This window comes from Aspergillus luchuensis, chromosome 8 (assembly GCF_016861625.1).
Source record: "Aspergillus luchuensis IFO 4308 DNA, chromosome 8, nearly complete sequence".
In the NCBI taxonomy this organism is placed as follows: domain Eukaryota; kingdom Fungi; phylum Ascomycota; class Eurotiomycetes; order Eurotiales; family Aspergillaceae; genus Aspergillus; species Aspergillus luchuensis.
In genome coordinates this window covers 2199836-2225278 of record NC_054856.1, presented here as the reverse complement: position 1 = coordinate 2225278, position 25443 = coordinate 2199836, and the positions used below count along the sequence as shown (strand labels likewise).

Here is a 25443-nt window from a genome sequence, read left to right as displayed (position 1 = left end):
AGCCATGTCTCTGAGGAGGGCATGTCCAAGCTACCGTCATAGATCTTCTTTCAATCCATCTTTAGCTTCCCAGTAGGGATATCCGCCGCCATGGCTCAAAACTGGCACCCGGCCGTTCAGGTCGTCATCAACGGCCATCCTCAAGCGCAAGCTCATGCTCCCAGCGGGCAGGCTCGCCGCTGGCAAAGGCCGTTGGCTGTGGAGGAGGCGTTGCAGTACTCTCCTATGTCCAGCTCGCCGATCTTCGGTTTAGGTCAGACTGAGATAAAACCCCTTCCTGTGAACAAAGTGAACTTTAACTAACTGATTGACTTGTCTCCTTAAGATTGCATCCTACGCCCGGACGTCGGTCGACCCCCCAATACGACCTCCATTAATCACATCCTCCAGTCCGGCCGTACAGCCTTAAGTCAGCTCAATGGCGAAATCCAATCGGGACGAGATGAGTCGAATCGCTTGGAGACATCTCGGGAATACTTGCAGCAGTTGTTGGATGGTGATCAGTTGACCGAATTGTGAGCCTCATTAATGCTTCATTCTTATATCATCTGCTCACCTATCTATTCCGGTAGCAAGTTCAAGCTGCCGACAAGCTCGATTAGCGCCCAGCAATCACCTTCGACAGCGGCCAACGACCATGTCGCCAGCAGCAACAAGCTTGGCTCATTTGCGAAGATGATGTTGGATGCTACGGATATTGCTTTTCGATGTAGGGCTTTATCGTTCCACATGGGCTTCAGAAGTGAACTGACAATGTACAGATCCTACGCCTGATGATATGGAACCGCTGCACAAGCCTACTTTCTTTAACGAAAAGCAACCTTCCGTCGCACATAGACCTGCACCCACACCCTCATCCCGACCGAGTCAACAGACAAGTCAACTGTCGGTGGTGATCCCCGTCAAACCACTGCCACCCCATATAGACGAACACGGCATGTCGAAGAAGAGAAAGCTCAATGCTGATGGGGGCGAGAACCTTACGGCCATCCGACTGAAAGACCAAAAGGAAGAGGCAGACGCTGCCCTAGTCAAGTTGCAGGACATGCTTCATGAGATCTTCGAGTTCGAGGATCAGCTCGACCCCAGTACATCCTCCGGTGCGGCTGCTGAACAGACAAACGTGGTTTTTACTACACCTCATGCACTCGAGGTGAACGGACCTATCCTTTCGTCCGATGCCCATACGCGGCTACAGAAGGCAATCAAGAAAGTGGTTGGGTACAATCGACTCCAGGATATCCCATCGGACTATCTTAATAGGATCCAGAAGCTTTGTGAAAAGCCAATCATTGCTGCCCAATCGCCGGATCTGAGAATAGACGATCCCTCGAATGAGTCTGAAACGCAGGATTGGTTAAGAAAATTGGATGACATGCAAAATGCTCTTCTTGCTATTGGGAGTCTTCTACAAACAATGTCTGGGACCCAGACGGAACGAGATCTTTGTCCAGAGGATTTGATTGAAGCCATACCGAATGTTTTTAACCAAGTCTTTGATCACTGTATCATCCCGGCTGTCCAGGCACGTCCTGGAGGCAAGGATGCGAAGTATTTTGAGTTCTTCTCTGCTCAGAAACGGGTTCTTGGTTCATTAATCCAGCAAAGCAAAAAAGTACTTGCTCTCTTCGCAGATTTCCTCTCGCGGATTGACGTCTCAGAAGGAACAGTCACCGCCGCAGAGTTTTTCGCAGCTAAGTTAATATTCGTCGAGAACTCTCACACGGAGAAGGACTCTACTGTCGGTGTCCAAAAATACGAGTCGGTTCGACGTGGAGCCATGGATGTACTGGCCAAGATTTTCTCCAAGTATCCCGCCCAGCGCCCATACATCCTGGACGAAATCCTTGTATCACTCGAAAAGCTTCCATCTACCCGGCAGAGTGCCAGGCAGTTTAAACTTGCCGACGGCAAGAATATCCAACTTCTGACTGCATTGGTCATGCAACTGGTGCAGACGACTGCTCTGGACGTTCCCAACTCAAGGGCGTCTCGAATGAGGCGCAAGCCACCTGGATCGGCCGAAGATGAGGACGATGATGAAGTGCTTGGCGATAGCCAGGGGGTAGATGATGATCAGTCGAACATGTCCATGGAGCAGCTTGCAACGAAGGTCAACCGTCTACACGATAACGCAGTACGCAGTGCCCAGTACATTGTTAAATTCATCGTTCAACGAGCGATGACATCTACCAAGACCGGCGATCAGCCTTATCGAAATATTTTCGACCTTTTCACCGAAGACTTAATCAGCGTCCTAGGTTCCACAGATTGGCCGGCTGCGGAATTGCTTCTTCGTATCATGGCCTCTCACATGGTTGGTATCGCCGAACAGGACAAAAGTTCTGCGACAGCAAAAAGCATGGCTCTTGAGCTTCTAGGGTGGATGGGATCGGCCATTTCTGATCTTATAGTGACTGCTCAGCATCTGCTGCCTGCCATGGAGGAGTCTGATAGCGATCTCAGCGAATCCCTCAAACAGCTGTTCGAAGAGTATTCGAGCCGCGCTTTGCATCCACAAGACCTCGTTGTCGCCGAAGGCCCTTATCGGATGACGCTTGAGTATTTCATTCAAGACCGCAGTGTAGACAACTGGCAGCTTGCTAGTGCTCGCGGATTCTATCTCACCCAGTGGTCCAAAACCTTCTGTTCCGTTTACTACAACTCTGAAGACAAGGACGAAGTCATGTACGACGACGCGACTGAAGACCTAATTTCACTCTTCTCCAATCTTTTCTCCGACCCATTATGGCTTGAGACGCACAGGTGAGTACTTTCTGTTAAGGTTCACGGCACCTTGCTGATTCGTTTTTCTAGACAATTCAACACCGTTCCTACGGCGCATGGCAAGTTTGCATACATCCTGACTGTCTTGAACTCAGGGTTCTGCAAAGCTTTCGACACAATTCTCAAAGTTTTGCTCAACTCGATTGCGAGTGACCAAGCCAAAGTTCGGAGTCGTAGTTTGAAGAGTGTAATCTACATGCTCGAGAAGGATCCAAGTCTTCTCGATAGAGATGCCTCGGTCATGCGGGTAATCCTCCGCTGTGCCACTGACGCATCTCCAATGGTCCGCGATTCGGCGCTGTCCTTGATCGCAAAATGCATTGCATTGAAGCCGAAGTTGGAAGAGGACGGCTGTCGGGCTATCTTGACCTGCGCCGCTGATCCGACTGCCGGTGTACGGAAGCGCTGCATCGGACTTCTGAAGGATATCTACCTCAATACGTCGCGTACTGAGCTGAAGCTTGCGATCATGGATAGCTTTCTGCAACGTACAGGCGACTTGGAAGATAGCGTGGCGACTTTGGCGCGACAAACATTCGAGGAGATCTGGCTGACTCCCTTCCACGGACTCATCGACTCTGCTCAGGATGGCCCGAAACTCAAGGTCGGTCTTGATGAGAGGGTAACACTCATAGTCAGCCTGGTTCAGCGAAGTGAAACAGCGCTCGACACCTTGAACAACTGTCTTAAGAAGGTTCTATCCGAAACCTCCAAGACAGCGTCTTTGAACTTCAAAGTATGCAAAGCAATGGTCTCTACGATGTTTGAGAAGCTGGTCGAAGGTACCGATTCAACGAAGGAATTCCAGCAAGCGCTTTTGCAAACAATCACTGTTTTTGCAAAGGCCAACGCAAAGTTGTTCCGACCTGACCAACTGGAGACTTTGCATCCTTACATTGGACACCTGGCCACGGCGGAGGATCTTTTCCTTTTCCGCTCGGTGGTAGTCATCTACCGATGCGTATTGCCATATTTGTCGTCCGCCCACAATACCCTGCTAAGGGAGGTGCAGAACGATCTTTTTAAGAGCGTTGCAAAGCTTGCTCGCTCAGAGCTGAACGAAGTGATGGCGTGCCTCTGGACTATCAACGGAGTTCTACACAATACTGACCGGCTGGTAAAGCTAACCATTTCCGTGCTGAAACCGATACAGCACTACAAAAACATAGATCTTTCGGATAGTGCGAACGCGGCAGTCTTAGCCAGAGCCAAAAGCTACATTCGCATTGCAGGCTGTGTTGGCAGACACTGCGATCTTGAAAAGTACGAGCCGCATTTCAAGAATGCATTCCCGTCGTGGGGCGGGGGCTCAGTGGCTGGTCTAATGGTGGATGCCATTATACCCTTCACCGTTCAGAAACAGCCGCTTGAACTGAGGGTCATGTCACTGGAGAGTTTGGGATCGATTTGCCAGTCCTGGCCAGGCCAATTCAGTCGTGATAACCCAAGGCAGATTCTGTCCATGGTCTTCAAGGAAGATAATCCGAGTCTGCAAAACATTGTGCTGAGGTCATTCTCGGAATTCTTCGCAATGCACGAAGGCAAGGCCGAGAAGACTGTGCTACCTGCTGCTGAGATTGCCGAGCAGGAGAGCGCCACGCGACTAGGAGGTTCTTTGAAGGCCAGCGACAACGATGGTGCCGCTGCTTTGATTGCCCAGCACTTTTTGCGGAGCATGCTTCGAGTTGCACAATCGCGGCAAGACTCGTACGCTCTGACTGCCATTGAGCTGATTGCTAGTATCAACCGTCAAGGATTGGTTCACCCTAAGGAATGTGCTGGCGTCCTTGTCTCGTTGGAGACATCAACTGTTCCAGCGATTGCGAAGGTTGCGTTCGATACTCACAAGATGCTTCACCAGCAGTACGAGTCGATGTTCGAAAGAGAATACATGCGTGCTGTTCAGGAAGCTTTCTACTACCAGCGCGATGTGGTCGGAGACCCCAGTGGTGCATCAAGCCGCCCGTACATTGCCAAACTTGCGCCGCTGTTTGATATCATTAAAATCAGCAACAGTCGCTACCAGAGAAAGTTTCTCTCGAACTTGTGCTCGAAAGTTGATTTTGAACTGAAAAAGCTGGAAGCCACTGGTGACCCGCCCGAGCATCTCTTACTATCGCGGTTTGTGGCGCAGAACCTCGCGTTCTTCGATTACAACCAACTTGCCGAACTCGTACCGACAATCGGCTGCATGGAACGCATTGTGTCTGCGACTGGGACAGTTGTCGCCCACTCAATTGAGACCGACATCTTTACTGCTAAGGCGGAGCCCACTACCGTGGAGGGAATGCCTGCTCCTGCACCAGAGGGTTCAGAAACTCTGGCACCCTTGCAGCAGTATAATCCCGCTACCCTGCGGCTTTTGGCTACTGCTGCTGCATCCCTTTCCATGCTCTGGGAAGCACGGACCTATCTCCGCCGCTTATATGGTGTCACAGCGAACGCACGCGTCAAAGAGGCCAAAGCTGCATCGAAGGAGCTCAGCAAGTCAGCCACGAAGGTCCATGGCGTGACTGGTGACAAGTTCTGGGATGCTATCGCTCGGAATATGAACGCCTTGAGCAGCGAGCAGAGCATGATCGATAAGTGCCGCGAGTTTGCAACTTTGCTTAACATCGACGACGAATTCAAGGTTGGAGGTGATGAAGATGCCGAGGGGGACAATCTGGACGCGGCCACCGACATGGATGACCCAGCAGCCGGCTGGGGCACAGCTGGTGGACCCCGGCCGGGGAAGCGCAAGAACTCCATGTCCGGACAGAGTCCTGTCAAGCGTCCCCGGGGCCGAAAGCCTGGCTCTGGCAAGAAACGGGCCAGTACGGAGCCAGGAGCAGAAGAGTCGGACTGGAATTAGAAGAGGTGCTGGGACCGTTGACCGGGTTGGCACCATGACCCGTGTATTTTTGGCTGTCTATTATCTACTTATCTACCCAAGAGGATGCATTTATGGGATCGGGACTGGCGTTCGGAATGCCGACGAGGTATTACTTACAACGGTGGGTGGGAGGCGTACTGACATTATTATTATTATATTCTTTCTTTCCTATGTGTGATGAGATGACCAGATCTTTAAGACAATACCATATGCCTAGTATCTAGATGAATTTAAATAAACAAACAATGAGAATAAACAAAAATAAGACGGTGTATAACTACCTAATTCTGTATAACATTTCCGATCGAGCAAATGGCGCCAAGCCGGGCCCTGCAGGCCGAGCGGGTCCAGGTGGGCTTGGCCAGATGACGTCGAGGTGCAGTGGTTTCAAAGTGTTGTTCTTCCTCCTTGAATCTTCCCTCTTCTTCTCGCAGTCAGTGTGTCTCTTTCGCTGTTCTTTTCCACAGCCACTTTGGTGTCATCCTTCGTTATTACTTTCCTCCTTTCCTTTTTCCCGTGCCATTGGGTCTCTTCGCGGGTCGATTGTCTCCAACCTGGCCCCTTCGCAGTGACCGCTCATTCCTCCTGTCAGCTTAGACGCCATGAGCGCGGCGCTGCTCCGGAGTCGTCCGGACCCTCATGCCTTGAAAAGGATAGCTCTTCTATCTCGTCGCTATCAATCTTCGAAGTCTCCAGCATCAGCAGGCCTCGCTGCCTCCCGAACCCGGTTACCTCATCGCACCGCGACAGCTCAATGCTTGGCGTCGCGTGCCTTTTTCAACCCCCAATACACCGTCCGGCATAACTCTACAATCCCTGAAGCCAGCGAACCTCCTCGGAGGTCCTCCTTCCGCAATGCCATTTTCAAGTCCTTTGCCTACTGCGGCGGCTTCATCGTCATGAGCGGTGCTGCCGTCGTGGCGTTCTTCATCTACGATGCATCCACCTACCGCGAACACTCGAGTGCGGAAGACATTCCCGTTTCGGAATTGGCGCTAAATCCCCGGCGCGGTGGACCTAAGAACCTCCCCATCGCGGAGGTCTTGCTTGGAGATAGTGATTCGGAGGCTAAGCTGGAGCAGAAGGACAAGCCCCGTCTGGTCATTTTGGGTACGGGTTGGGGTAGCATCGCACTTCTGAAGCATCTCAACCCCGGCGACTACCATGTCACGGTCGTGTCCCCTACCAACTACTTCCTGTTCACCCCTATGCTGCCATCTGCGACGGTTGGAACTCTGGGGTTGAGGTCGCTTGTCGAGCCTGTTCGTCGGATCGTGCAGCGGGTGCACGGACATTTCCTCAAGGGTGAGGCGCAGGACGTTGACTTTTCCGAGAAGCTGGTCGAGGTGTCCCAACTCGATGCCAATGGCAAGGAACAGAGGTTCTATTTGCCTTATGATAAGTTAGTTATCGGTGTTGGTACGTTCGAAACCCTTTCTCCCTCTGTTGGAGTTATATTCCGTGAAACTAATTCTCCGATCCTATAGGTTGTGTAACCAACCCCCACGGCGTTAAGGGACTCGACCACTGCCACTTCCTGAAGTCGATCGACGATGCCCGGAAGATCAAGAACAAGGTTTTGGAGAACATGGAACTTGCTTGCCTGCCCACGACTAGTGATGACGAGCGCAAGCGTCTCTTGTCCTTTGTTGTTTGCGGTGGAGGCCCGACGGGTGTTGAGTTCGCCGCGGAGCTGTTCGATCTGCTCAACGAGGACCTTCTTTACTCCTTCCCTAAGATCCTTCGGAACGAGATCTCCGTGCACATTATCCAGAGCCGTAGTCACATTCTGAACACCTACGATGAGGCTCTCTCGCGCTATGCCGAGGTCAGTCCAGGGTCCCCATTCGTCAATCCAGGAGTCAACGTTACTGACCGACCACACAGTCCCGTTTCGCTCGCGACCACGTCGATGTATTGACGAATGCCAGAGTGGCGGAGGTTCGTGACGACCGAGTCCTCTTTACGCAAGAGGAAGACGGCAAGCGCATCCTGAAGGAGATCCCCATGGGCTTCTGCCTGTGGTCCACTGGTGTCGGTACGTAACCTCGCCTTACAGTTCTCCGACAGAAATACTCACACCTTTAACCAGCCCGTGCCGATCTCTGCAAGCGTCTCTCCGACAAGCTTGAATCCCAGAACAACAAGCACGCCCTCGAAACCGATTCTCACCTTCGTCTCATCGGCGCACCCCTCGGTGACGTCTACGCCATTGGCGACTGCTCCACCGTCCAGAACAACCTCGCCGGCAACATCATGTCCTTCCTCCGCACCATCGCCTGGGAGAAGGGCAAGGATCCCGAGAAGCTGCACCTGACCTTCCGCGAATGGCGCGAAGTAGCAACCCGCATCCGCAAGCGTTTCCCTCAAGCCTCGAACCACCTCCGCCGTCTGGACAAGCTCTTCGAGCAATACGACAAGGACCAGTCCGGCACTCTTGAGTTTGGAGAACTCTCCGAACTCCTGCACCAGATCGATACGAAGCTCACTTCCCTGCCTGCTACTGCGCAGCGCGCGAACCAGCAGGGCGAGTACCTGGGCCGCAAGCTGACCAAGATTGCGGCTGCATTGCCGGGTATGCAGGCCAACCAGATCGATTATGGTGATCTGGATGAGGCATGCTACAAGGCCTTCAAGTACAAGCACTTGGGAAGTCTGGCATACATCAGTAACGCTGCTATCTTCGACTTTGGCGGTTTGAACTTTAGCGGTGGTGTCCTGGCGATGTACCTCTGGCGCAGTGTTTACTTTGCTGAGAGTGTCAGCTTTAGAACGAGGTGTATGTTGGCCATGGATTGGGCCAAGCGGTCGTTGTTTGGAAGAGGTAAGTTGTTTATTCCCTCGATTCTATCCTTTCTTTTTTCTTTATAGTATCAAATTGCTAATGGGTTGTTAGATCTCATGAGCTTTTAAATGTGCTTTTTTATATGTCCATCTTCAGCGGTGATGCGCTTTTGATATCCTGATCGATTGCTGTCACCGGACTGAAGGTCATATATTATCATGGCCTGCAGTCATCACACTACCACTTTTTCTATATCTTCTACTTATGCCCTATGAACAGCTACCTGGTAAATAACAGAATATTTCTTTTTCTTATGTAGCATTGAGTGTCACTGCCCAAGCCTATATGGATCTAGTGACAATCGTAGAATTAGCATGAAGACGTTGATTCATCTCCGCACTTATCTGCATATGGGATCACCAATCATGCATTCCTGCGGAGTATGTTTCCATGATCATACTCTATAGCCCCAATACGTGATAGTATTGAGTATGTTGCTTTTTCTCCCCTCCTATGTCACCCTTTCTTGATATTATCTCCACCTACTACGCGGAAAATCAACTCGGAACATCTACACTCCGGATTATCTTCATTGCTTTTCCTCCGGCGCATCTAGAATGGTATGTCTCATCATGATAATCCGCAACGACTGATCCCAACTAGTCCAGGTAACGAGAACAATGATATCCTAGTTTCAGACCATAAAGATAGCTTCTTGCCCATCTATATAAGGGGCAAAAATTCCCCCTCACATCAAGTCGTAACATCCAACTTCTCACCTACATCTCAGACTGAATTACGAGTTATGCAGTAGTGGGTACGTTACTATCCATAGCAATGTGGTGGATCAGAATCCATCTATTCCCGTATAAGAACAGAAAAGCCGGGGTAACTTACTATAGACCCAAAGAGGAGTTTGTATTGCACTATGCCTAGTACTGGTTAATTTGGTAATATCGTGGTCGATAGGATAAGATACAGATCAGCCAATTAAACGAAGGCTTTGTAGGAGACATGGAGTTATAGTACTTATCTAGCCCTATATGTAGGAATAAGTAGTCAATTGGATACCGCCAGACATATTCTTGTAGACTTCAATTATTATCATCACCACCACCACTGTGCCATTCCGCCATGCCTACTAGCCTGTCTGAGCTATGATATAAAGATTGTTGGTGAAATTCAATTTGCCCGCCTATAGCTGCTGCTGCTGCTGCTGCTGCTTTTATAAGTATCACCAGTATCACCAGTACATCTGAACACCTGACTAGGCTTCTCACTTGTGCTTCATTAACTCCCCAACTTCCACCTGCTCCTACAACAGTGCGACCAAAGAAAATCTAATAGGGTTGAGCAATCTTTAAAGCCAAATCAGCCCCATCAGGAAGCCCCACTTGCCCAATATACCTTTGCATGTGGCAAAGCCGGGATTTGAATTAATCATATTGCTTTTCTTTGTATTGCATTAGTGTAACAAGTGCACATGTGCGAATTACTTTCGCCTTGCCTGTTTCAGTGTCCGTTTATCATCATAAAGAGTGCAATGAAGCGTTTATAGTATCGTAGGTGAGGCGAGTTGACGCTGCAAAGATGCGAATCAGACATAGTGATGAGAAGTGGCTATATAGGAACATGGATTTACATAGTATTAATTATAATGTTCATTGCCTTGGTCTTATGCCTAGATTGCTTAGTGCTTGCTTTTTGATCTTCAAAGATAGTTCAAGATACTCCAGAGTTGTGAATGGTCCTGTTTCAGTTCAACTCCTGTTTGCTTTTTCCTGAGACAATCCTTTTGGGCATATTCTGTGTACCATGTAGTCATCGCTAACTAGATTCAGGTAGTTAAGTACTATTGGTATACTACTACGCGCGTAGCATATTTCGGTAGCCAGTAACATCCATTTACACAGCCCCGAAGCTTCTATTGTAGTAGGCAATGAAGTACTTCAGCCATCTTCTTCGTCTATATAAAGACACCACTGCCCTCCCAGGTCTACAGCTCATACTATTCATATCCTCATCATCCTACAGACATCTAAATCTAGTTTCAAACAACCACTCATTCAAAATGAAGCTCTTTTCAATTATCTCTACAGCTTTTCTTATTACTGCAGTAGCAGCCACCCCTTCGATCAACAAAGCCGAGAACCGTGATGTCCATCAAGGCATGAAGCGAGAGGCGGAAGACAACAGGAACTATATAGTATGAAACCATCCAACGAACCTTTGCGTGTTGATTTTTTTTTTTTTTTTTTTTTTTTTTTTTTTTTTTTTTTCTTCTACATAGAAGTTATCACTGTCTTCTTTGACCATCAACTCCGATCGCATCAATGTTGTTTATCGTGTGACTGATATATGATACTACTAGTGTCCAACCGATGAATCTAACCGTTGTTGTGACATCTGCATACTTCAGTCTGAGACTGGTTGGAATATCCCAACTTGCTGCACCAACTGTGGATGTACAAAGAACTTTTAGTGGTGGTGTTGGTGGATGGTTGTGAGTGTTATGGCCTGTGGGTTTCATGCCTCGACATAGGTTTTCCCTTATCCGATGAGATAGGTTTCTCTATGTTGTACTGTGAATACAAGAGCTTTAATTGACTTGGATGCCCTGTATAATTGAGTAGTGTATGCTACATTGAAATACTATTGGACGAGGACAGGTTGGCTTATAGATAAGCAATGAGTAGGAAGGAATATCGAACACCAGATCTCGACTAGATTAAGCCTCAAATCTTAATCACCTATGATAAAATACACTACAAAACAGAATAATATTACAGAGTAAATGTTTCCCCTAGCTGAGCCAATCCTGGGGACTGTGGCTGCTCTTCTTTTCTTTTTTTCTCTCCTTAAATCCCAAGTCAGCTTGTGCTATACTATTACTCCCTGAGCCCTATCTCAGCCGCAGCTATCTAGTAGTCTACGTATTTTATTATATAACCGTACTACATTTGCCACCGAACTAGATAGGAGCATTTTCCATGCTCAATACATTATTGAACTAGCTATTACATAATATGTTCATGGAGGAATTATATAGAAGCCTTTTTCACCACTGGGATCGTGAATTGGTACAGACACTAGGCTTTATCTATCTACATGTGAATCTCGTAGTAAATATATGACAGATCTATGCAATGCCAGTGCATGCTAAAGCACTTTCCAAGCATCTCCACTACCTTCTTCATCACCCCTTTTTTGAGGGTGTTTCTGTATAGATTATTTGTTTGTTTTTTTCTCTATTGGAGTCGTTGTGATTGTGTACATAAAGCTTTTATCATATAAAAAGAATCAAAACAAAATTGTTGTGTTGTCAGCTAGTTCCACTAGTCCAGATAATCAAATAGATATCGGCTCCAACCCCCCCGTCAAAATCGTATCCTTCCTCTGATCCGCATGCGTCGCCTTGAAAACCTCATACTTCCTATCATGCCAGTTCGTCGCCGTCACCAACTCCCCATTACTATCCACAAACGTGGCACTGTTCGATGGCCGCAAGAAATACGCAATGGTATACCGATCAACTGTCTGTCCCTTCGCCGGGACCACACGGTGGAGACAAGAGCGTAGCTTCTTCTGCGAAAGGAATCGCAGAGAATCACCGACGTTGATCACGGCGCATCCGCGACGGGGTTCGACGAACTTCCATTGTTCCTCTTTTTGACCCTGGTCTGCGGCAGAAAGAACCTGTAGGCCCCATTGGTCGGTGAAGAGGACGGTGATACTGCCGATATCGGTGTGCTTGTTGTGTCCGATCTGGTGCGATTCGAGGTCGGGCTCTTGGTATGGGTATTTGAGGAGGACGAGGGTTGAGTTGGAGTCTTCCTTGTCTTGGTGGAAGTTCTCGAGGGCTTCGGATTTGTCGAGGCCTAGTTGGGAGGATAGGCAGATTAGGAGGCGGAGGGCGATTTGGTTGCATGCTTCTAGATAGGACTCGAACATTCCTTTGCGAACTTGGAGGTAGGGTGGGGGGTTTGTTGCCCCTTTTTTGATACCCATGTGAGAGACCTGTTGCATGTGGGCGTTAGATAATGAGAATTTGTAGGAGGAAACCCTGGAAATACCTTCAAGGTCTCATAAGCATCTCTGGTATTCTCACGGACACCCGCAAATATTCCAGTAGGTTTGTACCTAAACAGTGGGAAGACATGTCAGTCAATGATCCTTTGATATAGTATAATGGTGCTTACCCATCAGTATAGTTGGACGACAGTACTTCTTGCTTCACCTCATCAGGTTGACCAAACCACTCGCGCATGAAGTCATACATTTCATCCACCTTCTGGAGAACAGCAGGATTTTCCTCTCCATCTGTCACGTCGAGATAGAAGAACCCTTCATGGATACACGCCTCGAGGAGTCTTCCAACTTCCTTGGGATCACCACTCTGCAGAGCACTGTATCTGATGGTCCTCAGAGGTGCAATTGGAAGGTCTGCTGCTAGCAGTGAAGGTCCATCCTGCACAGAGCCCATTTTGAAAAGTAGTTAGATAAATTCTAACGAAGAGGTTTCTAACTTAGGCGAATTGGTTTAATGATAATACGAGAGTTGTTCTCATTCCAATCAATAATCTTGATGGAAAAGGGCCCTTTTATAACCCTCATTCACACCCGCAGCTCACGGAATCGGCAGGGAGGTGGTAGGACAAAGGCTGAATGGCGACATCTTGATTCCTTGCCTCATTAGCAATGGCAATTAGGTAAAAACTGTCGAGAAAAGGGAAGAAAGGCCACGGGGAGGAGGGTCTCGTCAGTATTCGTTGAAGTGTTGTCTGTTCATTGCGTACGACTCGAGACCTGTAGCTATGAGTCCCTCAAGCTGACCTACTAGGGTAGTTGCAGAATTGCCACAGTACTGCAGAGGATATCCAATCAAGCCTCCTGATTAGTTTCAGCTACATGCAGGTTGCAATGCTACTCCGAGACACAGATGGGGTACAAGGTGGCTAGCTGGATGAGCTTAGACCTCGGGGTCTGACCTGAATCTACGAAGAAATAGACTAATGCACCAGGAAGAAGACGCAAGCGAGATTGTTCCTGAGCATAAAGAGGGGTAAGTAACCCCTCTCAATCTGGCTCGTCGCCACCCAATATCCAAGCTGAACACGAATCCGAAAAAAGAAAAGAAATCAACATGGCTGACACCAAGAAATCGGAAAATGCTTCCGCGCTGTCTGGCTTTCGCGTGCTCTCCTTCGACTGCTACGGCACTCTGGTAGACTGGGAAAGCGGCTTCATCCAAGCCCTTCAACCACTTCTCTCGCAACTCCCAGACACCCATCCGCTGAAATCATCCACCCCTGAGATCCTCTCTATTTTCCAAAAGATCAAAGCGCAGATCTTCAAAACGCAGCCAACCCTACTGTACAGTCAACTGCTCCAACAAGCGTACATTGCGCTTGCGCAGTCCCTGAGGGGCACCGGCGACCCCGATCCCAGCAGCACCTCGCTTGAAGCTGAGAGATTTGCAGCGAGTATCCAGAATTGGGAGGCATTTCCTGATACTCGTGATGCTCTGCAGCGTCTGGGACGGCACTTTCGCTTGGTGATTCTTTCCAATGTCGACAACGTGTCCTTTGGCAGGACCCTGCAAGGACCACTAGAAGGGGTCAATTTCGATGCGGTCTATACCGCGGAAGACATCGGGTCGTACAAGCCCGATCACCGCAACTTTGCATACATGTTCTCGCGTCTGCATGCAGACTTTGGAGTCCAGGAGGGGGAGGTGCTGCATGTGGCGCAAAGTTTGGTTAATGACCATGTTCCTGCCAAGGAGCTGGGCATCACGTCGGCGTGGATTACGAGAGGAAAGGAGGGTCAGAAGGGGATGGGAGGGACGTTGCAGGATCTGAGGGAGAGGGTTGCTTTTTCGTGGAAATTCGCGGACCTGAATGAGCTGGCTACTGCCGTGGAGAGGGAACGACAGGGCTAGTACTACATGAGATTGCTGTACGTTTCTCGTAAAATGCATTAGTAATGCTGCCAATTAGACCTGGCCACAAGATCTAGGTTAGTTTAGCTGAAGGTGCAGGTCTTAAGCTGAAAACCCTTGTCGTTATTGTGCATATAGTACGCTACGCGATGTTACCTTGCAATATGCTATTCTGGGATGTCTACTGCAAGCAAGTATACTACGTAATCACGCACCGGTGCTACCGATGGAGCTAACAGCATATCTGTAATGAAGAGAGGGGAGATCGACAAAAGGTGCGGAGCACTATATCTGCAATACTACCTGGCTACACCATATTTGCCCCAGATTATATTATGTTATGCATGCATGCTGCGAAGCTAAAATAGGCGGGTTGCACCGCCGACTCCAGGGAGCTGAAACTTCAAAGTCGAGATGCCGTACGACCCGATCCGATCACACCGTTTTTGCCACGGATTGGTTTGGATATGCATGCATACTGCAAAATCTCCCAAAGGAAGAAAAGATGGGAAACGCGGCAAGGTCACAAAGTTGACGGGGTTCGATCTCGGAAGGCCAAACTTAGATAAAAGAGACAACCCAATCTCATCTAATCTCATCTAATCTCATCTAATCTCATCTAATCTCATCAGCACAGCAGAAACAATATCCCATTGACTTAGTTTATTTCCCTTCCACCAGTTTTGATATACTACATTCAAAAGCATGACACGAGGACCTATCAACAGACCCGTCCGAATCGCCGGCTGTGCCGGAGGAAACACCGATCGCTGGGATGCAATCAAATCTTTTGCCAGCGACCCCAGCATCGATGCTATTATTGGAGACTGGCTATCCGAGTCCAACATGGTTGGAACGGCAGCAATCAAGGCGCGAGATCTCACGGAAGAGAACGAGCAGAATCGCTCAAAGGGTGCCTATGCTAAAGAGTTCCTGCAATGCTTTGAGCCTGCCATTGCAGACCTAAGCGCTCATGGGATGAAGCTCGTGGTCAATGCGGGTGCGTCAGATACAGAGCTCCTTGCAATTGAGTGTCAGAAGTTAGTCCAGCAGAGTGGGCATGGTCATTTGCGCATTGCGTGGATTGAAGGTGACGATGTGACGGATATTTTGCTTGAACAGAGGAAGAAGGGCGACGAAGTCTATCCCATTCGACTTTCGGGTAAGTCGTTGTTGGAGGTCGATCCCAATTTTGTCTTTGCGCAGTGTTATCTTGGTGGATGGGGTATTGCAAAGGCTTTGGCTGAAGGTGCGGATATTGTCATTTGTGGGAGAGTCTCGGATGCTTCTCCTGTGGTTGGTGTTGCAGCGTAAGTTGTCCACAGCTGGGCTTGTTTTCCAGACTGCACGGAATACTTTGGTACTGACACAACTGCAGATGGTGGCATGGATGGTCTGAGAACAATTATGACGAACTTGCGCGAGCTCTGATTGCCGGTCATCTTATTGAATGCTCTGGGTATGCCACTGGTATGTCCAGCATCACTTTCTGCCTCCATGCAGGATCCAACTAACACCTCAAAGGCGGTAACTTCACCGGATTCAAGTCGCTCTTGAAAGCAGGAAAGCATCTCAAGCTCGGATTTCCCATCGCAGAGATCGAAGCCAGCGGCGAGTTCACAATTGCCAAAGAGAAAAACACCGGAGGATGCGTGACAGTCGAATCCTTGACATCGCAACTCATATATGAAATCCAAGGCCCATGGTATCTCAACTCCGATGTCGTTGCTGACCTGACAGGAATGAACCTGGAACAAATTGCCCCGGAACAAGTCCGGGTAACAGGCATTGTGGGCATGCCACCTCCCCCGACGACAAAACTAGGGTTCACCACTTTCGGAGGATATCAAGCCGAATTCCATGCTTTCATGACGGGACTCGATGTTGACGAGAAGTGCAAGTGGACCGAAGAACAGATCCGAGAGGCCATTGGTGAGGATATCCATCGGTTCACTCAACTGAGATTCCATCGTATTGGGTCCCCGTCCCTTGATACTACCTGTCAGGATCATGCGACTGTGATGTTTCGGGTCTTCGCGCAGACTAAAGACCCGGAGATCTTGCGGACTGATGTACCTAGAGGTTTATTCAGATGGTGCATGTCGACGTTTCTTTCTAGTTGTCCGGTTGGTCACCCTACTTTATCACTAGTCTTCCTGTGGCTAAGATGTTATAGGCCCTAACCCCCAGCAACGACCCCCGACAAGTCCATGCAAAACCATACTACAACTACAACACCGGACTCCTTCCTCAATCTGTCCTAAATCATAGAGTGCACCTCCTCGCAACTGATCCGAAGAAAATCATTACAATCGACCCACCCAGCGTGACGCAAACATACGGCACCCAGCCTTCCCACGAAACAGAAAACCCCGTTGATATCTCTGCCTTCGGGGAAACAGTCAAAGCCCCCCTGGGTTTCGTCGTCTATGGTAGAGCTGGCGACAAAGGAGCCAACTGCAATGTGGGCTTTTACGTGAAACACCAAGATGAATGGGACTGGCTTAGGACGTTCCTTACGACGGACAAGATCAAGGAGCTGCTGGGACCCATTGAGTATTCGGGGAACCAAATTGACCGATTCGAGATCCCTGGTGTCAGGGTGGTGCATTTCTTGCTCCATGATCATCTTGATCGAGGGTATAATTCTTCTTCAAGTTGTGATGTCCTGGGGAAGAATACGTGCGAGTTTCTGCGGTCGAAGACGGTCGATGTTCCCAAGGTGTTTTTGCAGCGTTATTAGTTTGCTTTCAGCTGATTTAGTATGCTGCGGTTGCTTATGCGTTTATGCCATGTCAATGCATGTTATCCGGACTTTTGAGGAAATTCTTGGAAGAGTTTATTGGTAACTGAACAATTCATGTTCACTCTCTGAATACAGGCCAGTTGTCTTCCTGGAAGATAATGGCTATTACTACTATAATATGTCTGAAGTGAATTTGAATAATGTGTTATTATAGTGACAGAGATGAAAGGTACTAGTAGTAACTAGATCCTTTGCTTTTCCTCTCAGTAATAGTCTTGAAATAGAACAATTGAAGCCGTTTATAGACAGCTCGGTCGATATAAATATATCCTTGGTTCTACTGGCAACTGTCGACACATCGCTTGAAGGAGTATATCTACTAATGAAGCTAGCAGATTCTTTCATAGCATAGAATTCAATCACTGTCCGATTTGTGGAACAGAATCATAAAGTCAATTCATGTACACGGTGCTTCATGGGGCTCTTTATACCCGCGTAACATATGCCACGGAAGGCTAGAGACAGCGGGATGGGAGCCTTTCGAGGCTTTCCAAATTAAAAAGATCTACATTTGCCGACTGCTTCTGAAACAACAAAAGTACCGTGCTGTCAAGTATATACGATTGACAGAGTAGCGATTGTTTGGCATCTCCAATCATGGTGGTATGATGTTGATTTGTTTCGTGCCCCAACCCATAGCTTGACGTTGCTGCAGGGTAGGCAACTGCAACATGGTTAACTACTGGGTAACCATGGGTTTGATACTAATAAGCCAATTGAAGAACCTGTTGGGTCTGTTTCGATTGCTAAAATTCAATCCGTTCCGCACACAAAACTGTCGGCAGAGACCAAATGTCAAGTCATAATATGTTATGTATCCCCATATTGAACCGTAAATGTTACAAGAGGGCCGTTGTGTTTGACACCTGCTGGTAGCCTGCACCCAAACGCCGTGCTCAATGGTGAACGAAGACGAAGAAACTCGTGTGGTGATACGTGAAATGGAAATATTATGTACCAGGTGATCGCAGATCGAAGCCTGGATTTATGAGATCATGGGGTCGATATCCCCATTATTGGTCATTACGGTGTCGTTAGAGCCATTGTGGCTGGCACTGGTCGAACTGGCCAAGGGATTACTGTTGTGGGTGTTGGGGTTATCGCCCAGTCCGAGGTCCAGCTTCTCGGGTATATCCTTCTTAGCCTCCCGGGCTTTCTGTTCGGCCCACGCGCGCAATTTGACCAGGTTGCGTAGCCGGGCCTCTTTACGAGCGCCTTGATTCAGCAGGATGGCTTCGTTGACGCGGTTGGCTATGTCCTTACGAAGGTCGGGGTGTAGTAAAGGGGCAAGTGATGGAGACAGGCTATCCATCGGGAAGATCAAGAGCGCAAGAGTCCTCTCAAGATCCTCGAGGAACTGGGGGTTGGTGGGTGCCCGCGGTGCGAGTTGCGAGGTCGCGAACTCAAGGGCAGGGCTGATGTCGCCATCGGGGGAAGAGGTGCATGAGCGAATCAACTCCACCAGCTGCAGTCGCAGCAAGGCGAAATGTAAAGGGGCATTTTCATCTAGGATCTAAGCCGGTCAAGTCAGCAAAAAGCTTTGAAATGAATGTGATGACAAGTAACGGCATGTTTATGTCTTGCTGCTCATACTGAGGACTGAAGATGTTTGTTTATCAACAAACCCCAAAAGGGATGTTCTGAGTGGTGCATGAAACGTCGTATAATCCTTGCAACGTGGGTGGGTGGGAAGGGGATGAGATAGAAAGAGTGTCTTACCTGTGGGTTGAGCTCATTGATCTTCTCAATGGCAACTTGGATATTCCCAGAATGAATTGCAGTACGAATGTCAACTCTTTCCTGAATCGACTCGATATCTGCTCTGGGTTGGATGTTGGCCTCTAGTGCGAATTTCTTCGCAGCAGCTGGATAGCCGTTGGTGATTAGGTAATCCATGACTAGATAATTGATATCACTTTTAGAAGACAGTCAGCATTTGAAGTCCATCTGGCAAATATGTGGATGACAAGGCAAAGTCAAACGAAGGGTTCAGAAACACAAGTCAATATATTCTCCTCAGTTGTTTTTCAGAGAGATTCCCAACTTGATTTCAAGGTACATCATGCAATCGTGGCGCGCGACGGAAAGGTGGGGTATATCACTCACGTTTTGGATGGTTTCACCTCCTCGACCTTCCGTTCGAACTGATGCCATGTTGGCGTCGTCGAGGAAGAGGGAGACATCTGCTTCCTGTTAAAACCAGGCAACCACGCGGCACACACGGCATGTCAGGACGCATACGTAATTGGCAGAGGACATGGTGGAGAGCTTAGTGGATGCGGAATTTCGCAGTAGAATGTCAAGTGACCTGGTAGCGAGCAAGAGGCCGTCTGTGAAGATGGAAAGCTTCGCAGACGGGAGCCATTAGGATGCTCGGGGCAGAAGAGTGAGTGAAGAGAAGAAGAGAGAAGAAGAAAAAGAAACGGCGGGAAGGAAGAGCTCTATTTAAAGGAAGAAAAAGCGGCGGGTGTTAGGTCACGTTCACCAGCTAAGCCTAAAGCCGCAAGCGAAGGTCACGGTCCCGCCTAGTCCCGATTGGGGCAAGCGCCGATCACTTGGTCCCTTTTGGAATTGGAGTGTATCGCCGAAGTCTCTCTTATCGGTTCCAAAGCTTGTGTCGCCGGCGCTTCTTTGCTGCTGGTGTCCTAAAACCGAATTTTGCTTTTGTTTCCCCCCGGTTATGATCAGGCCGGCCTGTCACTAGTCCCCTTCGTTTTGGCAGGTCAGTTCCTCGGTGAGGGTCGGCAAGATGCAGTCAATCTCCCCTGTATACTCGTCCGCGACAGACAGGCGCTACTCTCCACCATGGGCGGATTTGAGTATTATCGGCATCGCTGGCAGCTCCGGCTCCGGCAAGACGTCGGTGGCCATGGAGATTGTGAAGTCCCTGAATCTTCCCTGGGTTGTGATTCTCGTAATGGTATATGCGACCGCTTTCATAATTGTTTAGCCTAATAAATCCTTCCACTTCGTGTTCTCTAACGGCGGTGTGGTATAGGACTCCTTCTACAAGAGCTTGTCCCCAGAGGATCATGCCAGAGCCCACCGGAATCAATATGACTTTGACTGCCCGGAGTCTCTGGACTTTGATGTCCTGGTCCAAACGCTAAGGGATTTGAAGCAAGGGTACGATCTATGAGTCTCTTGTTGTAGTTTCTGGTGGGGCACGTGCCATATACGGAAGCTGACAGGGTTTCTTCAACCTATCTAGAAAGAAAGCAGATATCCCCATTTACTCGTTTGCAGAACACCAGCGTCAGCCTGAGACGAGTACCCTGTATTCCCCTCGCGTATTGATCCTAGAGGGTATTTTGGCCTTGCATGACCCGAGGATCATGGAGCTTCTAGATGTCAAGGTAAGTTCCGCCCATCCTTCAGATCTGAACCGTCGCTCATGTTATCTAAATAGATCTTTGTTGAAGCAGACATGGATGTCTGTCTTGGGCGCAGAAGTCAGTTATCCTACTACTCAACCGGTTGGTACTGCTCTAACGGAGAGGAAGCTAGTCATGCGCGATGTTCGTGAGAGAGGAAGAGACGTCGAAGGTATTGTCAAACAGTGGTTCACTTATGTGAAGCCCTCATACAAGCAATACGTTGAACCCCAACGAGCTGTGTCTGGTATGTACGACTTCCCCATAAGCTGAATCAGGTCTGACAAGCTCCAGACATCATCATTCCCCGTGGTATCGAAAACCGGACGGCCATTGGTAAGAGTGTCTGCTCCTTCTCCCTTGGATCAACACACTAACTCCGGCTTAAGAAATGGTTGTGCAGCATATTCAGCGCAAGCTTGATGAGAAGTCAGAGAAGCATAATGCAGAGCTCAACCGACTTGGTCTCATCGCCTCGGAAGAGCAACTATCTTCTAACGTCTTGATGATGCCTCAAACACCGCAATTTGTTGGCATGAACACCATCCTCCAGGACCCGGCAACGGAGCAAGTTGACTTTGTGTTCTACTTTGACCGACTTGCTGCTTTACTGATCGAGAAGTGAGTTAACCCGGCGTCGCTGTGCTCCGCGCACATCGCATGAGTTTGTCAAATCTTAGCTTACTTGTTATCAACTGCACAGGGCTTTGGATATGACCAACTACGTATCACAAGCAGTAGATACACCTCAATCGACCAGCTATGAGGGCTTGAACCAAGCTGGTGTAGTGTCTGCCGTTGCAATTCTGCGCGGAGGGTCTTGCCTAGAGACCGCGCTCAAGCGCACCATACCTGACTGCATCACCGGTCGTGTGCTGATCCAGACCAATGAAAAGAACGAAGAACCCGAGCTTCACTACCTTAAGCTCCCTCCCAATATTGAGAACCACGAGAACGTCATGCTCCTCGACCCTCAGATGTCCAGTGGAGGTGCTGCTCTAATGGCGGTCCGTGTTATGATTGACCACGGTGTCCAAGAGGACAAAATCATTTTCGTGACCTGCGCTGCAGGCAAGATCGGACTGAAGCGACTGACCACAGTGTTCCCTGGAATTAAGGTTATAGTTGGTCGCATTGAGGAAGAGCGCGAACCGCGGTGGATTGAAAAGAGATATTTCGGCTGTTGAGTGACGATCAGAATCTGAGCGTGGAGTATATGAGCTGTGGAAATAGGCATATATATAAGCATCTCACTACATATACGTGATATAATGAAAATAAAAAAAATTTCTATAAAACACAATACGAGCATGTGCAGCCACTAAATCAGACGACGGAGATAATCTGAACCTTCGGAGAAACGCACGGACCACATCCAAGGCTCGCCGAAGAATCTTTGGTTCCGCCGCCAAAAAATTATCCATGATCATCACTTTTTCAGCAATCACCTTGACCAGACGATCCACTCTTCTTCTATTACCAGAGGGTCTTAAACTTCTTATTCTATACACTTCTATCTGAATAAAACTTCATTGCCGACAGGCGTGCCACCATGCCTGACCACAAAAAGAAAGGCAAGAAGGCCGGCGCCGCCAAAAATGACTCCGGCTCGGTGATCAGTACGTACCTTACCATCAATCCATCCTAATATCTCAAAGCGAGTATTTAACACATAACTAACCTATTCTCTTTGCTGCAACTAGCCGACCCCAGATTCGCCAACATCCAAACCGACCCTCGCTACCGTCTTCCCAGCAAACGCCAAACCCATGTTAAGCTCGACAAGCGTTTTGCGCACATGTTGCGCGACAAGGATTTCTCCCGCAACGCCGCAGTCGATAGGTACGGCCGGAAGCTCGCCAGCGATGACACCAAGAAACAGCTCGAGCGATTCTATCAGCTGGACGAGGATGCGCAGGAGGGAGAGGAAGATGAAGAAGAAGGCGAGGACGAGGAGGACGATGGTCTTGAAAATGCCAGCGTTGCAGATGACGAGGAGGTGCTTAGAGAGCTGAGAAAGGCAGAGTCGTACGACCCGGCGAGAGATGGAGGATTCGACGAGTCTTCGTCCTCGGAGGAGGAGAGCTCCGACGAGGAAGATGAGGACGAAGAGGAGTTCGAAGGGTTTGGCGAGGAGCTGGAATATCCTGATAAGCAGCGGGCGGATGTTCCTACTGGCGAGGTTACGGATCGCATTGCGGTGGTAAATCTGGATTGGGATAATATCCGCGCGGAGGATTTGATGGCTGTCTTCTCCAGTTTTGCGCCGACTGGTGGGAGGGTGTTGAAGGTCGCTGTTTATCCCAGTGAGTTTGGCAAGGAGCGGATGGAGAGGGAGGAGACGGAGGGGCCGCCTAGGGAGATCTTTGCGTCGAAGAAGGGTGGTGACTCTGATGATGAGGATGAACTCGACTCTGATGAGGAGGAAGAGAAGATCAAGCAATCTATGCTGAAGGAGGATAAAGGCGAGGAGTTTAACTCGACACAGCTACGGAAGTATCAGTTGGAGCGCCTACGTTACTTCTATGCTATCTTGACTTTCTCGTCCAGGGACGTGGCAAAGCACGTTTACGATTCCGTCGACGGTGCTGAGTACTTGTCTAGCGCCAACTTCTTCGACCTCCGCTTTGTGCCTGAGGACACTGACTTCTCTGACGATACGCCCCGCGACGAGTGCACACGCATTCCCGATGGGTACCAGCCGAACGAGTTCGTTACCGATGCGCTGCAGCACAGCAAGGTCAAGCTGACCTGGGATATGGAGGATAAGTCGCGCAAGGAAGCTCAGGCTCGGGCCTTCCGTGGTAGTCGCAAGGATATCGACGAGAACGACCTGAAGGCTTATCTGGCTAGTGATAGCTCCGATGATGAGGAGGATGAGGGTGGTGTGGAGATTGTTGATACTACGCGCGGGGATGGGGAGACAAAGAAGGTGTCTAAGAAGGAGGAAGAGAAGCAACGTCTCCGGGCTCTACTTGGTCTTGGTGCGGAGCCTACGCCTTCGTCCAAGTCCGATGGTCCTGTTGGTGAGATGGAGGTTACCTTCACTTCCGGTCTGGCTGGTGGCCCTAAGGGCGACAGCATCTTCGAGAATGAGCCTGAGAAGGATGAGACTACGATCGAAAAGTACATTCGCAAGGAGCGTGAGAGAAAGAAGCGCAGAAAGGAGAAGCTCAAGGCTACCAAGCGTGGTGAGGATGGCGAGCAGGAGGATGATGCCGCTGATGCCTCGGATGCTAAGGAACAGCCCCAGGAGGACGACTTGGGCTTTGACGATCCCTTCTTCGACGACCCTAGTGGCAAGGCTACTGCTGCTGCTCGTCGTAAGGAAGAGAAGCGCAAGAAGCGGGAGGAGCGTGCAGCGGAGGAAGCTGCGGCCGCAGCTAAGCGGGCGGAGCTGGAGCTACTCATGATTGACGACAACAAGCCTGGCATCAAGCACTTCGATATGAACGAGATTGAAAAGGCGGAGAAACAAGCTCGCAAGAAGAACAAGAAGGGCAAGAGTAAGGGCAAGCAAGTTGAAGCTCCTAAGGACGACTTCGAGATGGAAGTCACCGATCCTCGTTTCGCTCGACTCTACGAGAGCCACGAGTTCGCCATCGATCCTACCAACCCCCGATTCAAGGCGACTTCGGGTATGAAGGCTCTGTTGGAGGAGGGTCGCAAGCGACGCAGGGATCGGGATGAACATGCAGACGAGGAGGATGCTCCTCGTGAACAAAAGAAGAAGCAGAAGAAGAGTGCGTCCAAGGAGGGCGGATCGGATGATCTGAAGAAGCTGGTCGAAAAGGTGAAGCAAAAGACCAAGCGCAACTGATTGGCTTGTACTATATTTAGTTGACTACCTACTACCCCTACTACTACTCAACTATCATGAAAGCGTCATCACTGGGATGACGATGCAGATACCATTGGTTAAAAGGTTCTTGTGTTTAATTTGAGAGGTTTTGAGCGTCTGCCTATGATTTGGACGGCAATGTCATTGTTTGTTCCTTGTGTACCCCTGCGCTGTAGCTTGCCGTATTACTATTCGACCTATCGCTGTGGCTCTCATTAGTCCAAGCTACTTCCCCCCTGATTCCACCATGTATAACCCATGACGGGCGTAGGCGAGTCATGACAGACAATGTATAGATTCGGCATTCACGGAGGAAATCCTGGTAAATCAGAGTTGGGTTGAGGGGCGTTGGAATCCCGACTGGCGCAGATTCCCGCCCAAACACTGCCTAGCCCATGCAACATGAGGTGATTGTGTGACGGATTGGGCCGTGTGCAGGGGGGCAGTCGAGCGCTGACAGGCCCAAAAGGCCGTGAAGTTGCAGGCGATCGGCCGCGATGAGATGAGGCTGAGATCATGTGCGGTACGGCCAGCTTCACCGCCCTTTCGGGAACTCGTCGCTGTTTCTTCCCCAATATTCCCCTCCTCCTCCTCCCTCCCTCCCTCTTCTCTTCCCTTCCCTTCCCTTCCCTTCCCCTCTGGCCAATTCATTAGCCCCCGGTCCTGCCAATTCATTCCCACTTGTTTGCGTCTCCCTCCGCAGTGGGAAGTCGCTCTAAATTCATCTGGATCGATTGGCTTCGATTGCATCCCCAGTGACTTAATTCTTTCCGGCCCAATTGGCGGCTGACTAACCCCCTTCTGGACACGGGCTGTCACTACTACCACTAGTTCACTACTATCACTTCCTTTTCCGACTACTTACTTTGCTTCACTTACCACTCCTATTACTGCCTATCCCCCCTGCAAGTGGGCGTGTCTGGCCTCCACAGTGAAAGAAGGCCCTCCACCCCGTTCATTCCTTCTGGATGGCTTGATCATGGTTGGCATTCGGCGGGATTGAACGATGGGTGCTGCAGCTCATTCTAGTATAT

General features: G+C 49.4%; 9 protein-coding genes across 9 annotated transcripts; 7 read left to right on the top strand and 2 right to left on the bottom strand.

Annotated features, from left to right (window-relative positions):
* Positions 1-90: 90 nt before the first annotated feature.
* SCC2 (putative sister chromatid cohesion protein Mis4) lies at positions 91-5641 on the top strand (the record flags this gene model as incomplete). The annotated part of the gene is made up of 5 exons (XM_041681852.1): positions 91-253; positions 326-515; positions 573-709; positions 762-2766; positions 2818-5641. The coding sequence occupies 5 exons, from the start codon at positions 91-93 to the stop codon at positions 5639-5641; spliced, it is 5319 nt and encodes a 1772-aa protein (XP_041548754.1).
* A 623-nt stretch (positions 5642-6264) lies between these two features.
* AKAW2_80792A (putative NADH-ubiquinone oxidoreductase 64 kDa subunit) lies at positions 6265-8575 on the top strand (the record flags this gene model as incomplete). Its single annotated transcript, XM_041681851.1, has 5 exons — positions 6265-7081; positions 7150-7490; positions 7550-7700; positions 7755-8486; positions 8559-8575. The coding sequence occupies 5 exons, from the start codon at positions 6265-6267 to the stop codon at positions 8573-8575; spliced, it is 2058 nt and encodes a 685-aa protein (XP_041548753.1).
* A 1943-nt stretch (positions 8576-10518) lies between these two features.
* On the top strand, positions 10519-10929 carry AKAW2_80791A (uncharacterized protein; the record flags this gene model as incomplete). The annotated part of the gene is made up of 2 exons (XM_041681850.1): positions 10519-10653; positions 10819-10929. 2 exons carry the CDS (start codon positions 10519-10521, stop codon positions 10927-10929), a joined length of 246 nt encoding a protein of 81 aa, XP_041548752.1.
* Positions 10930-11795: 866 nt separating this feature from the next.
* On the bottom strand, positions 11796-12930 carry AKAW2_80790S (uncharacterized protein; the record flags this gene model as incomplete). The annotated part of the gene is made up of 3 exons (XM_041681849.1): positions 11796-12464; positions 12521-12587; positions 12647-12930. The coding sequence occupies 3 exons, from the start codon at positions 12928-12930 to the stop codon at positions 11796-11798; spliced, it is 1020 nt and encodes a 339-aa protein (XP_041548751.1).
* A 660-nt stretch (positions 12931-13590) lies between these two features.
* Positions 13591-14388, top strand: AKAW2_80789A (uncharacterized protein; the record flags this gene model as incomplete). Its single annotated transcript, XM_041681848.1, has 1 exon — positions 13591-14388. The coding sequence occupies one exon, from the start codon at positions 13591-13593 to the stop codon at positions 14386-14388; it is 798 nt and encodes a 265-aa protein (XP_041548750.1).
* A 705-nt stretch (positions 14389-15093) lies between these two features.
* Positions 15094-15702, top strand: AKAW2_80788A (acyclic terpene utilization AtuA family protein; the record flags this gene model as incomplete). The annotated part of the gene is made up of 1 exon (XM_041681847.1): positions 15094-15702. The coding sequence occupies one exon, from the start codon at positions 15094-15096 to the stop codon at positions 15700-15702; it is 609 nt and encodes a 202-aa protein (XP_041548749.1).
* A 72-nt stretch (positions 15703-15774) lies between these two features.
* Positions 15775-17131, top strand: AKAW2_80787A (acyclic terpene utilization AtuA family protein; the record flags this gene model as incomplete). Its single annotated transcript, XM_041681846.1, has 3 exons — positions 15775-15781; positions 15913-16514; positions 16565-17131. 3 exons carry the CDS (start codon positions 15775-15777, stop codon positions 17129-17131), a joined length of 1176 nt encoding a protein of 391 aa, XP_041548748.1.
* A 1048-nt stretch (positions 17132-18179) lies between these two features.
* AKAW2_80786S (uncharacterized protein) lies at positions 18180-19453 on the bottom strand (the record flags this gene model as incomplete). Its single annotated transcript, XM_041681845.1, has 4 exons — positions 18180-18707; positions 18914-19109; positions 19301-19377; positions 19436-19453. 4 exons carry the CDS (start codon positions 19451-19453, stop codon positions 18180-18182), a joined length of 819 nt encoding a protein of 272 aa, XP_041548747.1.
* A 2667-nt stretch (positions 19454-22120) lies between these two features.
* ESF1 (pre-rRNA-processing protein ESF1) lies at positions 22121-24388 on the top strand (the record flags this gene model as incomplete). Its single annotated transcript, XM_041681843.1, has 2 exons — positions 22121-22187; positions 22272-24388. 2 exons carry the CDS (start codon positions 22121-22123, stop codon positions 24386-24388), a joined length of 2184 nt encoding a protein of 727 aa, XP_041548746.1.
* Between the last annotated feature and the right edge of the window lie 1055 nt (positions 24389-25443).